This window comes from Paramisgurnus dabryanus, chromosome 21, assembly GCF_030506205.2.
Source record: "Paramisgurnus dabryanus chromosome 21, PD_genome_1.1, whole genome shotgun sequence".
Taxonomy (NCBI): Eukaryota; Metazoa; Chordata; class Actinopteri; order Cypriniformes; family Cobitidae; genus Paramisgurnus; species Paramisgurnus dabryanus.
Genome location: NC_133357.1, coordinates 4,967,392 through 4,982,885, shown reverse-complemented (window position 1 = coordinate 4,982,885; position 15,494 = coordinate 4,967,392). Strand labels below are relative to the sequence as shown.

The window sequence follows — 15,494 nt, the reverse complement described above, 5'->3', positions numbered from 1 at the left end:
TTACATTTTTGCATTAAATTTTACCTTATGTAAGCATGCGAGATTCCGCGCCCGCATGAACTCTGGCGAACTTTGGCGTTGTGCCAAGAAGATGAATCTCTACTAATATAACGTTGAGACGGTCACATTTAAAACCATACATTTTCTACACAGAGGAGGTTAACTGCACATTACCGTACTGGGGTTTGGAAATGTTGTGAGTGTTTCTAACACGTTTTAATTCCTCAAATAGCCAAATGCAGCAGCAAGCCAGCAACAGCAGAGAGCTCGTGAGCGCGTCCAGACGCCAGCTGCCGCCAGAATAAAAGTAATGTAACATGATCAGAACACTATCAAAACGGCGAAAATCTCCGAAAAGTGACAAGGATGCAGCACAGAATGTGTAATATTGTGCATATTAAACAGATTAAAAGTCAAATAACAGATTAATGGACGCTTTTTGATTTTGAGGTTGGATGCAAAATCCATTGGCTCAAAAAAAACCAAGGGGGCAGGTGCCCCCTCAGTTTGAATGGGCATGACGCCTCTGGTTGTTATTTATTATTCACATTAAATTAACAAATAAAGCTTTTGCGGTACAAAGATTCGTTTTGGCAGTGGCCAAAATGTAGGAAGAAACCAGTATGTGTCTTCCCTTAATGTTTGACATTCTTGACATAAAAAACAGGAACACTACAATTGCAGTTCAAAAATGTCATATTGTTCATAATCATTTTTTCTGTTCGTTTCAGACCTGATGAAGCCAAAAGAAGAAATCACAAATGCAAGAGAACAGACAGATCAAGGTGATTTGATTCATTTAAGTATGACCAGTATTACCAAAGACACAAACACAATTATAGTTGCAGAAGTTCTCTCATTTTTTACTGTCAAATTCTTCATAATGTTTTTCTCTGTTCATTTTAGATCTGAAAATAGTAAAGGAGGAAATTTCACAACTCAATGAAATGGAGGAGAAACCTCATCATTTGATACTCAAGGAAGAATCTCTGAGCTGCTCGATTACTGTGAGGAATTTGTCTCCTAAAAGAAAAAAAAAGAAAAAATCAACAGCCAAGGATGTCCTTATTTGCCCTCAGTGCGGGATGACCTTTACCTATAAATGTAAATTTAATTACCACACGAGAACCCACACAGGAGAGAAACCTTATAGATGTGATCAATGTGAAAAGGCCTACAACAGAAGTTGGGACCTTAATGAGCACATGAAAACCCACACTGGAGAACAGCCTAGATGTGATCAGTGTGGAAGAACCTTCACTCGTAAGTCTGACCTGAACAAGCACATGAAAGTTCACACTGGAGAAAAACCTTATAGCTGTGATCAGTGTGGAAAGGCCTACAACAGAAGTTGGGACCTTAATGAGCACATAAGAACCCACAATGGAGAACAGCCTAGATGTAATCAGTGTGAAAGAACCTTCACTCGTAAGTTTGACCTGAAAAAGCACATGAAAGTTCACACTGGAGAAAAGCTTTACAGATGTGATCAGTGTGAAAAGACCTTCAAGAAGAAAGTCCACCTTAAGGTTCACACAAGATTTCATACTGGAGAAAAGCTTTACATATGTGATCAGTGTGGAAATTATTTTATTCATAAGTCTGAACTTAACAGGCACATGAGAATTCACACTAAAGAAAGGCCTTAAAAAGCCCCTACTATGCTGGTTTTCACGTTTAAAGAGTTCAGATCCAAAACCACTAAACGCCACCTTGGTCAAAGAGTTAATGATATTAACCAAAAGCTCTTGGCATGTATTATACGTTCAATAAATACTTCTGCTTCAAATTTGCTTAATCCCAGCCTAAGACCATTCAGAAATACTGGTTTGTTTCCAGAATCCATTAAGAGTCTGATAGAAATGCTCTTTTACAAGAAAAGACATCAGGGTGGTTCCAGACCATTTTTTTTGGGTGGGGGGCTTCAGCCACCCTACAATTATTAAGTCTATTAAACCATCAAATAGTTAGAGCGAACAAACAAACTTGAAAAGTAACAAACAGGGCTCAATGCAAATAATTTTTAATATGATTCGAATGTTTTTTTCTTTTAATTTTGATGATTATGACTGACAACAATGCGTGAATGCGACAGCTGAAACCCAGGTCTTGCATACAACTGTGCATAGTGATTCTTGAAGCACTGACTCCAGCTGCAGTCCACTCTTTTTGAATCTCCCCCAAAGTTTTGAATGGGTTTTGTTTCACAATCCTCTCCAGGGTGCGGTTATCCATATTGCTTGTACACTTTTTGCTACCACATCTTTTCCTTCCCTTCGCCTCTCTATTAATGTGATTGGACACAGAGCTCTGTGAACAGTCAGTCTCTTTTGCAATGACCTTTTTTGTGTCTTGCCCTCCTTGTGCAATGTGACGGTTGTCCAAAAGACCACCCTTGACAAGTAAGCAGTCTTCCCCATGATTGTGTAGCCTACAGAACTAGACTGAGAGACCATTTAAATGCCTTTGCAGGTGTTTTGGGATAATTAGCTGATTCCAGTGTGGCACCAGATGTTTTCAATATTGAACCTTTTCACAATATTCTGATTTTCCTTAGTTTTCAGTTATAATCATCAAAAATAAAAGAAATAAAAATTTGAAATATATCAGTCTGTGTGTATTGAATGAATATAATATACAAGTTTTTTGAATGGAATTAGTGAAATAAACAACTTTTGATGATAACATTCAGTGAGATGTTTGCTTTACTAAATGGATATATAAAGTTTAAATAGGCCAAAAACTACAAGCAAAATAGACATTCTTCAGTAGTTTTTATTTTTTATTTGTCTGAGGTCTACTTATGATGATTGCATGGTTTTTATATTCAAAAACCTCAAAAGCAATAAGTAATAGGATATTTTGTCCCCTGGATTTGAGACTGACTTGTGAAACGCTCTGTTTAGATGGGCGGGCCAAATTGAAGACTTAATATAAGAATGCTCTATTTTCGTGCACTCATTTTGTGCTTAATATACTAAAATTCTTCTTTAGTACTTGTTAAAATAATTTTAAGAACATCAAAGTGCTATTTTGAGACACCATAATTATGAATTAAAATGTGCTAAAAATGTATTTAAAATCTTTATTTTGGTACCACTTGTAGTAAACTTGAACCCATCTTTGTATGAAAGATGGGTTTAAGTTTACTACAAGTGGTAACCTAATACATATTTAAAGGGAACTCTACCTTTTTTTAATAGGCTTTATGCCCAGCTGCACTACTTCCTGAACTTCAGCCAGATCTTTGGCTGCGTCTGAAAACTCTACATTGCCTTCTGAGGCAGCTTTCCAAGGCAGGAAGGCATCAAGGCATGTCTGAATTCAATGTAAGGTTTACTTCCTGTCTCCTGAGATACCTATGCGTGTGCGTACAATAAGAATGTGATTGGTCGAGTTTGAAAAATTAAAATGGCGCTCAAGGAAGCGACTGGAGCACAAATTTAGTGTAAATAAATGTAGATTTTCACTTTTTACACCTTTTAATTGCATTTCTAGCGAGAAATAAGTAGTTTTCAAATATGTTTAGTTATCAAAAAGGCGCTCTGTTTATATTTCAAACACGCTGCCTTTGAAGTGTGTCCGAAAGTCTTTCTTTGAGCTGCCTTCATGCCTCCGAAGTCATTTCCTCATGAGGCAGCGAGGCAACAAGTCACTGCCTTGAGTTTTCGGACGCAGCCATTGTTTCCTGTCTGCCATTATTGGACAAACTGATTTATCCAGGTGTGCCTGACTTCAGTAGTCACAAACTAACTGATTAATCCAGGTGTGCCTGACCTCAGTAGTCACAACAACAATAATCAGACACACCTGGATTAATTAGTTTGTCCAATAATGGCAGACAGGAAACAAGGAGCTGGCTGAAGTTCATGAAGTAGTGCAGCTGGGCATAAAGCCTTTTGGGTCATTTTCCAGCTCCCCTAGAGTTAAACGTTTGATTTTTCCATTTTGGAATCCATTCAGCCGATCTCCGGGTCTGGCACTACCACTTTTAGTGTAGCTTAGCATAATCCATTGAATCTGATTAGACCATTAGCATCGGCTCGATGAGTTATGCTAAGCTATGCTTAATGTGGTACTGCCCTGGAGATCGGCTGAATGGATTCCAAAATGGTAAAAAGTGTCTAACTGTAGGGGAGCTGGACAATGAGCCTATTTTCCAAATATATAGTATGTTAAAAGTACATTTTAGTCCATATTCATGGTTGCTTGTGGTCTCAAAATAGCATGGATAAGTACACTTAGATGTTTTTACATTATCTTCGAAGTATAAAAGAAAGTTTTTAGTATATAAAGTACAAAATGAGTGAATGAAAATAGAGCACTTCAAGTACATTATGGAAGTGTAATTTTTCACCTGGGACATTCAGAAGAATTGTTTTATTTTATATAATAAATTGTATACATGTTAAAAAGTCTGACTTTTATTAATTAAAGTTTTAAAAGCTATTAATTAAAGTTTTTAAAAGGTATTAGTTAAAGTTTTTAAAAGTTATTAATAAAAGTTATGGGTCAATTTTTTGGGACATAAATGTAAATAAAACAACTGAAACCACTCAACTTAATAAAATATCTAATAATTCAAAGCATAACTTAGGCTACTGCAATGACATATATTCAGAATAAAATATTTTCTGTGATTTGACTTCAATTTGTTATTTATGAAAAGGTTTCCAATAAATTGAGTAGAAATCGTTAAAGACACGAAATTTTGAAAACAGTTGAATAAGATAAAATAAATGGTAAATTTAACGATAAAACGAGCAGTCATATTTTCTGTTTATTAGTTGCTCATTAAAACATTTTAAATACCCGAGGTGCTGTAGTCATCCACGTGCAGATATCACATGTAAATCGCGTAAATCTGTGCTCTTCAATTATTCACCTGACTGCACAGTTAACTAAAACACAAACTTTGTGAACAGTTTCCTTAAACGAATAAATGGCAAATAACTGGTGACAGCTCGTCAACCTCCCGTCCAGCAGATGGCGCAAACTCTTAGCCTGTTACATAAAACAACAAATGAAGAAGAAGAGAAGCTCACACTCACAATTCGAGCAGCAGACAGTAAGTTTTGTGTTGTTTATGCTTTTCACTATTAGTATGATTATAATGTTTGTGTCATCTTTTTTGTGGTAAACTAAGTAGCGTTATTATTTTCCCTTACTGTAAATTGCTGGGGGTTTTACCAGACACTTTTCTAGAATTTTATTTCTGTAGTAGGTAATGTTTTGTTTCTTGATTTAACAAAACTGCAGTCGTTTATAATCCTATTAAAATGATGTTTTTGTGTGAATATTATAATGGTGATGTGTTTGTGTTCAGATGTTCATCATGAGAGATCAGATGGATGTGATGTGCTGTAAATCAGTAGGAACTGATCTGTCCATGCTGGATATTGATGATTTGATGACAGAAATCTCTCAGCTGAAGAAAGAGGTGGCGTTACTGGAGTCAAAGCTCAGACAGAGAGATGAACTCAACACAAAGGTTTGTATAAATTAAAACACTTAAACACTCTTTGTCATCATGATTGAGGTTTGTGTGTTTAGTGTTGATCCTATAGTGAAAGTACATCATCACAATCTGTTTGTTTTAATGTTATTTCCAGGATGTATCTGGTGTCTCTCTCTGTGGCTTTACTGATCAAACATCTACAGATCTTCTGGTTTCTGTCTGTAATGAAGACCAGAAGACATCAGTGAATCTGCTGGACTGTGGGATAGAAGTGAAACAAGAAGACACAGAAGCAGATGAAGGTTATTTGATTTATTCAGGTATGTTTATTTCTGGATCAAAATGTACAGACATCTCACGGTACATTAACACGGGGCGTCAGTATTAACGCTTCTCATTTACTTTGAATGGGTGACGTCATGCATTGCCGAACTGAATTGTGAATTCGTCAGCTTCACATCACTGGTGTTGCACACGGCAGAAGTTGAAAATTTCTCAACCTTTCGAGCGCAAACGCTGGCGTCAGCCAATAACATTTATGCAAGACCAGAAATAGAGGAGCATGTGTTGCGGCCACCGTGATTGGCTGTAAGCCACGCTCCAGACACGCCCTCTTGCGAGCGTTAACCATCAGTGTGAATGTACAATCAGTGTTGGACCAATCAGTTGTTGTAATAAAAGAAATAGCAAAGCGTGCTGCACTGGTCTTCTTTAATCGTCCAAAGAGCACCAGTGATTGACATAGAGGTAATTAATACACTAAAAATACAAATATCCAAGGCACTCAAGTGAAAATATTAAAAGCCTTTAATACACTGGGCTACATACAAAATTAAAATGTAGATCTACGTGTTTCGGCTTACGCCTTCCTCAGGAGGATACACCTTGAAGCTCTGACAGCCCGCTGAGACAAGCTGTCAATCATAATGACGCGTCCCGTTTCTATAGCATCAGATTACTAGCTGAAATGAAACATCACAAAAAATAAACAATTGTTCATTTATCAGCGTGATAACAACTTCCTTAACTACCAAATCTATAATATAATTATATATTTGACACGAGTCCCGTTCGTTTGCATGGAGAGAGCGGCGTTTATGACTTGTACTTCATCCAGGTTCACTTTTTAAAATGTATAATGCACACCAGATAGACCATAGTCAAGCTCTGAAAACAGTCACTTTTGGCTTTAACTTTGAAGTGCATTGTGTAAATTAAAAGATTCACCATATGCACCATATTTGCAATGCAAAAATTATATTCTTTATTATTTTAATTATTTTAAATAATTACCATTTAATGTTTTGTGCATTTATTATTCATTTTTTAAATAAACTTGGACCTAAAATAATTTTATTACTTTATTATTGAGACATCTACATAACTGATAATGATTGGCTTAATTTCCATCATAAGCCAACCTAAGGCAGAGTTCACACACAAGCACATGCACAGTCCGAGCAGTGTAAAAAAAAATTCTGAGCAGTGTTGCCAACTTGGTTGGTGACTTTGTCGCTAGATTTAGCAACTTTTTAGAACCCTTTAGCGACTTTATTTCAAAAAAGCAACTAGGTCAAAACTAGCTACCTTTTCCGGCTTAGTTGGAGACTGACGTGAAAGCACGTTTCGTTCTCTCTTCTCAACGAGCAGCTGTTGGCCCTATTACCTTTTTAAGGCAACACAGGCAGCCTGTTCCTCGCAGCAATCCCTCCGAGTCGCACACACCCGCAACAACAGAGCGATGGCAAAAACAAAGAGCTCAAAGGTAGGGTTTGCAAACTAGAAGTATAATAAGCACTACTTTTCCATCATTGAGGTTAAAGGCATGAACGTTTATGTAACATGCAACTTATGCCGAGTAAGAAAGAGTCTCTCCATGTCTGTGGCAAGTAATTCTGATCGGGACAAAGATTCGTTTTGGCGGTGGCCAAAAATGTCGGAAGAAACCAATATGTGTCTTCCCTTAAAGCTGTAGTCTACGATGTTGAAAATCGGTCGAGAAAGCCTGAGACAGTTAGTAAGTTTTAAAAAACTCATCCCGCCCCTCTGTGCTACCTGATCCCTCCCACCGGGAAACTACCTGAACAACGTCACTCAGTCAAGCTGTGATTACTGGTAGTAAACATCGGAACAGAGATTTACCAAGCAGTAAACACATAAAGCCTTGAAGGAATGAACACTTACAATTATGAATGATTGACGTTATCTACTTTCACAACAACGTTTGGCATATGTTTCCCCTCCTGAGCCTCATTTCTCCTGGTCAAAAGTGCAACCTAGCGCACATTAATTGCATATTAATTATTAGTTAGTAAGTATTGCTAAGGTTTTGAGTAATTGTTATAGCAGCACACAGCGCATCTTGTTCAAATTCCGATTGGCTCGAACAGAAACCCACTAGGCCTATTGAAATTCAAGCACTTTAATAAATATAATTACTTTGACCCGTGATACGCGATGCTAAACGGCTAACATTCCAATGCCGACCGGCAGCATGAACATGTTGTCAGACTAAAGATATTTACGTAACACCTCACACCATAAAAGTATAAATAAATGCGTACCTGCTCAACAAAACGTCCCCCATGAGCATGTTGTCAGACTGATATAAAGATATTTTTGTAACACCTCACACCATAAAAGTATAAATAAATGCGTACCTGCTCAAAAAAAAGTCAGCCGTGTCGGCGTCTGTTTTCAGTCCCATATCTCCCTGAAGCTTCCTCCAACGGTCAATGGCGGACCCCATATTAATTCGACTTTGAGTCTGGCGTTTGAGTCTCCGTTCATATCTCTGCTCTTTCTTCTACAGACTTTCTCTTTCTTCCAAGCAGGGGCCGCTTGCTGCTGTTGGTTTGTTTTTTCTCCATTTGTGAGCTGTTGCTACTTTGCTAGCTACCATACACTGTCAGAAATTTCATGTCGCGGGCGGGGTGGGGTGCGATGGGGTGTAGACGCGAGCGCAAGGTGGAGTTTCAAGTGGAGCGGGGATTGGATGCGAGCAGTCGACCAATGTAAGCTGTCCGGCCGGACAGCTTACATTGGTCAAGTTCTCTGCCGCTGTACACCCAATAGAGTGAATGGATTTTTTTTCATTTTTTTTTCTCTTTATATTGTTAGGATTTTATTGTAGAACCCTAACCAGCATCTAAACAAGGTTATTAATAATGAACAATCATTGAAATCGTAGACCATAGCTTTAATGTTTGCCAGTTTTGACATAAAAAACAGGAGCAATACAATTGCAGTTAAAAAATGTAATATTGTTCATAATGATTTTTTCTGTTCGTTTCAGACCTGATGAAGCCAAAAGAAGAAATCACAAATGCAAGAGAACAGACAGATCAAGGTGATTTGATTCATTTAAGTATCTGCCTCTAATGTTTAACCAGTAATGACAAAGACACAAACACAATTATAGTTTTAGAAGTTCTCAGTGCATTTTTTACTGTCACATTCTTCTTAATTGTCATTTCAGATCTGAAAGCAGTAAAGGAGGAAATTTCACAACTCAATGAAATGGAGGAGAAACCATTGATACCCAAGGAAGAATCTCTGAGCTGCTCGATTACTGTGAGGAATTTGTCTCCTAAAAGGAACAACAACCAACAAGCAACAACCAATAATACTCTTATTTGCCCTCAGTGTGGGATGACCTTTACCTATAAATGTAAATTTAATGACCACATGAGAATTCACACTGGAGAAAAACCTTATAGATGTGATCAATGTGGAAAGAGCTACAACAGAAGTTGGGACCTAAATGAGCACATGAAAACCCACACTGGAGAACAGCCTAGATGTGATCAGTGTGAAAGAACCTTCAATCGTAAGTCTGACCTGAACAAGCACATGAAAGTTCACACTGGAGAAAAACCTTATAGATGTGATCAGTGTGGAAAGACCTACAACAGAAGTTGGGACCTTAATGAGCACATAAGAACCCACAATGGAGAACAGCCTAGATGTGATCAGTGTAAAAGAACCTTCAATCGTAAGTCTGACCTGAACAAGCACATGAAAATTCACACTGGAGAAAAACCTTACAGATGTGATCAGTGTGAAAAGACCTACAACAGAAGTTGGGACTTTAATGAGCACATAAGAACCCACAATGGAGAACAGCATAGATGTGATCAGTGTGGAAAAACCTTCACTCGCAAGTTTTGCCTTAATGTTCACAAGAGAATTCACACTGGAGAAAAACCTTACAGATGTGATCAATGTGGAAAAACCTTCAAGAGGAAAGTCCACCTTATGGTTCACACAAGATTTCATACTAGAGAAAAGCTTTACAGATGTGATCAGTGTGGAAATTGTTTTATTTGTAAGTTTGAACTTAATAAGCACATGAGAATTCACACCAAAGAAAGGCCTTAAAAAGCCCCTACTATGCTGGTTTTCACATTTGAAGAGTTCAGATGCAAAACCACTAAACGCCACCTCGGTCAAAGAGTTAATGATATTAACCAAAAGCTCTTGGAATGTATTATACGTTCATCAAATACTTCTGATATCGCCATTACACGCTGAAGAAGGGCGTTTAGCCCGAAACGTTCGTTGTTGGCGATTAAATACCTATTTTGCAAGTGAACTGTGAGTGCTGTTCTTTTTCTTACACTATTCGATATTATTCACATTGAGGGATTTAGCACCCAGTTTTTGAGTTATTCCATTTAATTATCAGTAAGTGTGAGCGTGTTGTTTCATACAAGACTAAAAATGTATTTAAAATATTTATTTTGGTGCCACTTGTAGTAAACTTGAACCCACCTTTGTATGAAAGATGGGTTCAAGTTTACTACAGGTGGTAACCTAATACATATTTAAAGGGACACTCTAATTTTTTTTATTTGCTAATTTTCTAGCTCCCCTAGAGTTAAACATTTGATTCTTACCGTTTTGGAATCCATTCAGCCGATCTCCGGGTCTGGCGCTACCACTTTTAGCATAGCTTAGCACAATTCATTGAATCTGATTAGACCATTAGCATCACACTGAATAATAACCAAAGAGTTTGGATATTTTTTTTCTATTTAAAACTTGCCTCTCAAGAACGGTGGAAAATTTAAAGTTGCTATTTCCTAGGCCGATATTGCTATGAACTATAATCTCATTTCGGCGTAATAATCAAGGACTTTGCTGCTGTAATATGGCTGTAGTAGGTTCAATGATATTACGCAGTGCTGGAAAATAGTCCCCTGCTTTAAAGTTACCAAGGGCACTATTTTCAGGTGCTGTGTAATATCATTAAGCCTCCTGCAGCCATGGTCTAATCAGATTTAATGATGAGTAATGCTAAGCTATGCTAAAAGTGGTACTGCCAGACCTGGAGATCGGCTGAATGGATTCCAAAATGGTAAAAAGTGTTAAACTCAAGGGGAGTTGGAAATTGAGCCTATTTTCAGTACATTTTAGTCCATATTCATGGTTTCTTGTGGTCTCAAAATAGCACAGATACGTACATAGATGTTTTAAGATTATCCTCGAAGTATAAAAGAAGATTTGTAGTATATAAAGTACAAAATGAGTGAATGAAAAAAGAGCACTTCAAGTACATTATGGATGCGTACTTCTTTTTCACCTGGGACATTCAGAAGAATTGTTTTATTTTATATAATAAATTGTATACATGTTAAAAAGTCTGACTTTTATTTATAAAAGTTTTATAAAAGGTATTTATAAAAGGTATGTGCCCATTTTTTGGGACATAAATGTAAATAAAACAACTGAAACCAATCAACTTAATAAAATATCTAATAATTCAAAGCATAACTTAGGCTACTGCAATTACATATATTCAGAATAAAATATTTTCTGTGATTTGACTTCAATTTGTTATTTATGAAAAGATTTCCAATAAATTGAGTAAAATCGTTAAAGAAACGAAAAAAAAAATAGTTGAATAAGCTAAAATAAAATGTATACATTTAATGATAAAGCGATCAGTCATATCTACTGTTTATTACTTGCTCATTAAAACAATTTAAATACCTGAGTTGCTGTAGTCATGCACGTGCAGATATCACATGTAAATTGCGCGAATCCTGTGCTCTTCATTTATTCAACTGACTGAACTTTTAACTAAAACACGAACTTTAGTTAAACGGTTTCGGTTTCTATAAATCCATTTATTCGAATAAATGGTAAGTGACTGGTGACAGCTCGTCAACCTCCCGTCCAGCAGATGGCGCAAACTCACCGCGTTTTACATAAAAGAACAGATGAAGAGGAAGGGAAGCTCACAGAATTCGAGCAGCAGTAAGTTTTGTGTTGTTTTTGCTTTTATTTGTATGAATATAATGTTTGTGTTATCTTTTTTGTGGTAAACTAAGTAACGTTATTACTCTCTCTTACTGTAAATTTATGGGGGGTTTTACCAGACACTTTCTAGAATTTTATTTCTGTAGTCAGTAAGGTTTGTTTCTTGATTTAACAAAGCTGCAGTCATTTATAATCCTATTGAAATGATGTTTTTATGTGAATATTATAATGGTGATGTGTTTGTGTTCAGATGTTCATCATGAGAGATCAGATGGATGTGATGTGCTGTAAATCAGTAGGAACTGATCTGTCCATGCTGGATATTGATGATTTGATGACAGAAATCTCTCAGCTGAAGAAAGAAGTGGCGTTACTGGAGTCAAAGCTCAGACAGAGAGATGAACTCAACACAAAGGTTTGTATAAATTAAAACACTTAAACACTCTTTGTCATCATGATTGAGGTTTGTGTGTTCAATATTGATCCTATAGTGAAAGTACATCATCACAACTGTTTGTTTTAATGTTATTTCCAGGATGTATCTGGTGTCTCTCTCTGTGGCTTTACTGATCAAACATCTACAGATCTTCTGGTTTCTGTCTGTAATGAAGACCAGAAGACATCAGTGAATCTGCTGGACTGTGGGGTAGAAGTGAAAAAAGAAGACACAGAAGCAGATCAAGGCGATTTGATTTATTCAGGTATGTACAGGGATTTTCCTCTGTCAAAATTGACAGAAATTGCATGGTACATTAACACAGGGCGTCAGCATTAATGCTTCTCATTTACTTTGAATGGGTGACATCATGCATTGCCAAACTGAATTGTGAATTAACCACTTCACATTCCTGTTGTTGCAAACGGCAGAAGTTGAAAATTTTTTCAACCTTTCATGCCAAAAATGTTCAATGCAGGAAAAAAACTGTATATGTCTTCCTTTAATGTTTGACATAAAAACAGGAACACTACAATTGCAGTTCAAAAATCTCATAATGTTCATAATGTTTTTTTTCTGTTTGTTTCAGACCTGATGGAGCCAAAAGAAGAAATCACAAATGCAAGAGAACAGACAGATCAAGGTGATTTGATTCATTTAAGTATGACCAGTATTACCAGTAATGACAAAAACACAAACACAATTATAGTTTCAGAAGTTCTCAGTGCATTTTTTACTGTGTCAAATTGTTCATAATGATTTTTTCTGTTCATTTTAGATCAGAAAATGGTAAAGGAGGAAATTTTACAACTCAATGAAATTGAAGAAAAACCTCATTATTTGATACCCAAGGAAGAATCTCTGAGCTGCTTGATTACTGAAAGAAATTTGTCACCTAAAAGAAAAAAAAAGAAAAATTCCACAGTCAAGGATGCTCTTATTTGCCCTCAGTGCGGAAAGACCTTCACTAAGAAATATAAACTTAATGATCACATGAAAACCCACACCGGAGAAAAACCTTACAGATGTGATCAGTGTGGAAAGACCTTCACTCGCAAGTCTTGCCTTATTATTCACATGAGACTTCACACTGGAGAAAAACCTTACAGATGCGATCAGTGTGGTAAAAGTTACATAAATAAATGGCAAATTAATGACCACAAAAGAACCCACACCGGAGAGAAACCTTACAGATGTGATCAGTGTGGAAAGACCTTCACTCGTAAGTCTGACCTGAAAAAGCACATGAAAATTCACACTGGAGAAAAACCATACAGATGTGAAGAGTGTGGAAAAACCTTCACTCGCAAGTCTTGCCTTAATGTTCACAAGACAATTCACACTGGAGAAAAACCTTACAGATGTGATCAGTGTGGAAAGGCCTACAACAGAAGTTGTGACCTTAATGAGCACATAAGAGCCCACAATGGAGAACAGACTAGATGTGATCAGTGTAGAAAACCCTTCACTCATAAGTCTGACCTGAAAAAGCACATGAAAATTCACATTGGAGAAAAACCTTACAGCTGTGATCAGTGTGAAAAGACCTTCAAGAGGAAAATCCACCTTAAGGTTCACACAAGATTTCATACTGGAGAAAAGCTTTACAGATGTGATCAGTGTGGAAATTATTTTATTCATAAGTCTGAATTTAACAGGCACATGAGAATTCACACTAAAGAAAGGCCTTAAAAAGCCCCAACTATGCGGTTTTCACGTTTAAAGAGTTCAGATGCAAAACAACTAAACGCCACCTTGGTCAAAGAGTTAATGATATTAACCGAATGCTCTTGGCATGTATTATACGTTCATCACATACTTCTGCTTCAAATTTGCTAAATCCCAGCCTCAGACCATTCAGAAATACTGGTTTGTTTCCAGAATCCATTAAGAGTCTGATAGAAATGCTCTTTTACAAGAAAAGACATCAGGGTGGTTCCAGACCCTTTTATTGGGTGGGGGGGCTTCAGCCACCCTACAATTATTAAGTCTATTAAACCATCAAATAGTTAGAGCGAACAAACAAACTTGGCAAGTAACAAACAGGGCTCAATGCAAATAATTTTTAATATGATTCAAATGCTTATTTCTTTTAATTTTGATGATTATGACTGACAACAATGAGTGAATGCGACAGCTGAAACCCAGGTCTTGCATACGTCTGTGCATAGTGATTCTTGAAGCACTGACTCCAGCTGGAGTCCACTCTTTTTGAATCTCCCCCACAGTTTTGAATGGGTTTTGTTTCACAATCCTCTCCAGGGTGCGGTTATCCGTATTGCTTGTACACTTTTTGCTACCACATCTTTTCCTTCACTTCGCCTCTCTATTAATGTGCTTGGAAACAGAGCTCTGTGAACAGCCAGTCTCTTTTGCAATGACCTTTTGTGTCTTGCTCTCCTTGTGCAAGGTGACGGTTGTCCAAAAGACCACCATTGACAAGTAAGCAGTCTTCCCCAAGATTGTGTAGCCTACAGAACTAGACTGAGAGACCATTTAAATGCCTTTGCAGGTGTTTTGGGCTAATTAGCTGATTCCAGTGTGGCACCAGATGTCTTCAATATTGAACCTTTTCACAATATTCTGATTTTCCTTAGTTTTCAGTTATAATCATCAAAAATTAAAGAAATAAAGATTTGAAATATATCAGTCTGTGTGTATTGAATGAATATAATATACAAGTTTTTTTAATGGAATTAGTGAAATAAACAACTTTTGATGATAACATTCAGTGAGATGTTTGCTTTACTAAATGGATATATAATGTTTATATAAAGTTTAAATAGGCCAAACACTTCAGGCAAAATAGACATTCTTCAGTAGTTTTTATTTTTTATTTGTCTGAGGTCTACTTATGATGATTGCATGGTTTTTATATTCAAAAACATCAAAAGCAATAAGTAATAGGATATTTTGTACCCTGGATTTGAGACTGACTTGTGAAACGCTCTGTTTAGATGGGCGGGCCAAATTGAAGACTTAATATAAGAATTTTCTATTTTCGTGCACTCATTTTGTGCTTAATATACTAAAATTCTTCTTCAGTACTTGTTTAAATAATTTTATGAACATCAAAGTGCTTTTTTGAGACACCATAATTATGAATTAAAATGTGCTAATAATGTATTTAAAATATTTATTTTGGTACCACTTGTAGTAAACTTGAACCCATCTTTGTATGAAAGATTTCTATGCTATGCTAAATGTGGTACTGCCAGACCTGGAGATCGGCTGAATGGATTCCAAAATGGTAAAAAGTGTCTAACTGTAGGGGAGCTGGAATATGAGCCTATTTTCCAAATATATAGTATGTTAAAAGTACATTTTAGTCCATAT

The 15,494-nt window shown here is 36.6% G+C and overlaps 3 protein-coding genes across 3 annotated transcripts; all 3 read left to right on the top strand.

Annotated features, from left to right (window-relative positions):
- Positions 1-536: 536 nt before the first annotated feature.
- Positions 537-2,679, top strand: LOC135775128 (uncharacterized). Its single transcript, XM_065285146.2, has 2 exons — positions 537-785; positions 907-2,679. The coding sequence occupies exons 1-2, from the start codon at positions 737-739 to the stop codon at positions 1,647-1,649; spliced, it is 792 nt and encodes a 263-aa protein (XP_065141218.2). The 5' UTR covers positions 537-736; the 3' UTR covers positions 1,650-2,679.
- Positions 2,680-5,023: 2,344 nt separating this feature from the next.
- On the top strand, positions 5,024-15,141 carry LOC135775129 (uncharacterized). The gene is made up of 6 exons (XM_073813050.1): positions 5,024-5,068; positions 5,327-5,353; positions 5,435-5,491; positions 5,613-5,778; positions 12,748-12,801; positions 12,937-15,141. The coding sequence occupies exons 1-6, from the start codon at positions 5,024-5,026 to the stop codon at positions 13,848-13,850; spliced, it is 1,263 nt and encodes a 420-aa protein (XP_073669151.1). The 3' UTR covers positions 13,851-15,141.
- LOC135775113 (uncharacterized) lies at positions 8,454-10,752 on the top strand. Its single transcript, XM_065285133.2, has 3 exons — positions 8,454-8,472; positions 8,754-8,807; positions 8,937-10,752. The coding sequence occupies exons 1-3, from the start codon at positions 8,454-8,456 to the stop codon at positions 9,836-9,838; spliced, it is 975 nt and encodes a 324-aa protein (XP_065141205.1). The 3' UTR covers positions 9,839-10,752.
- Positions 15,142-15,494: the final 353 nt, after the last annotated feature.

Bases quoted from the DNA above. Each gene is read 5' to 3' on its own strand.
- LOC135775128 (XM_065285146.2), top strand. From the start codon at position 737: ATGAAGCCAAAAGAAGAAATCACAAATGCAAGAGAACAGACAGATCAA. The intron at 786-906 runs GTGATTTGATTC...TGTTCATTTTAG, and splicing joins AAGAGAACAGACAGATCAAG to ATCTGAAAATAGTAAAGGAG.
- LOC135775129 (XM_073813050.1), top strand. From the start codon at position 5,024: ATGAAGAAGAAGAGAAGCTCACACTCACAATTCGAGCAGCAGACA. The intron at 5,069-5,326 runs GTAAGTTTTGTG...GTTTGTGTTCAG, and splicing joins CACAATTCGAGCAGCAGACA to ATGTTCATCATGAGAGATCA. The intron at 5,354-5,434 runs GTGATGTGCTGT...TCTCAGCTGAAG, and splicing joins TCATGAGAGATCAGATGGAT to AAAGAGGTGGCGTTACTGGA.
- LOC135775113 (XM_065285133.2), top strand. The intron at 8,808-8,936 runs GTGATTTGATTC...TTGTCATTTCAG, and splicing joins AAGAGAACAGACAGATCAAG to ATCTGAAAGCAGTAAAGGAG.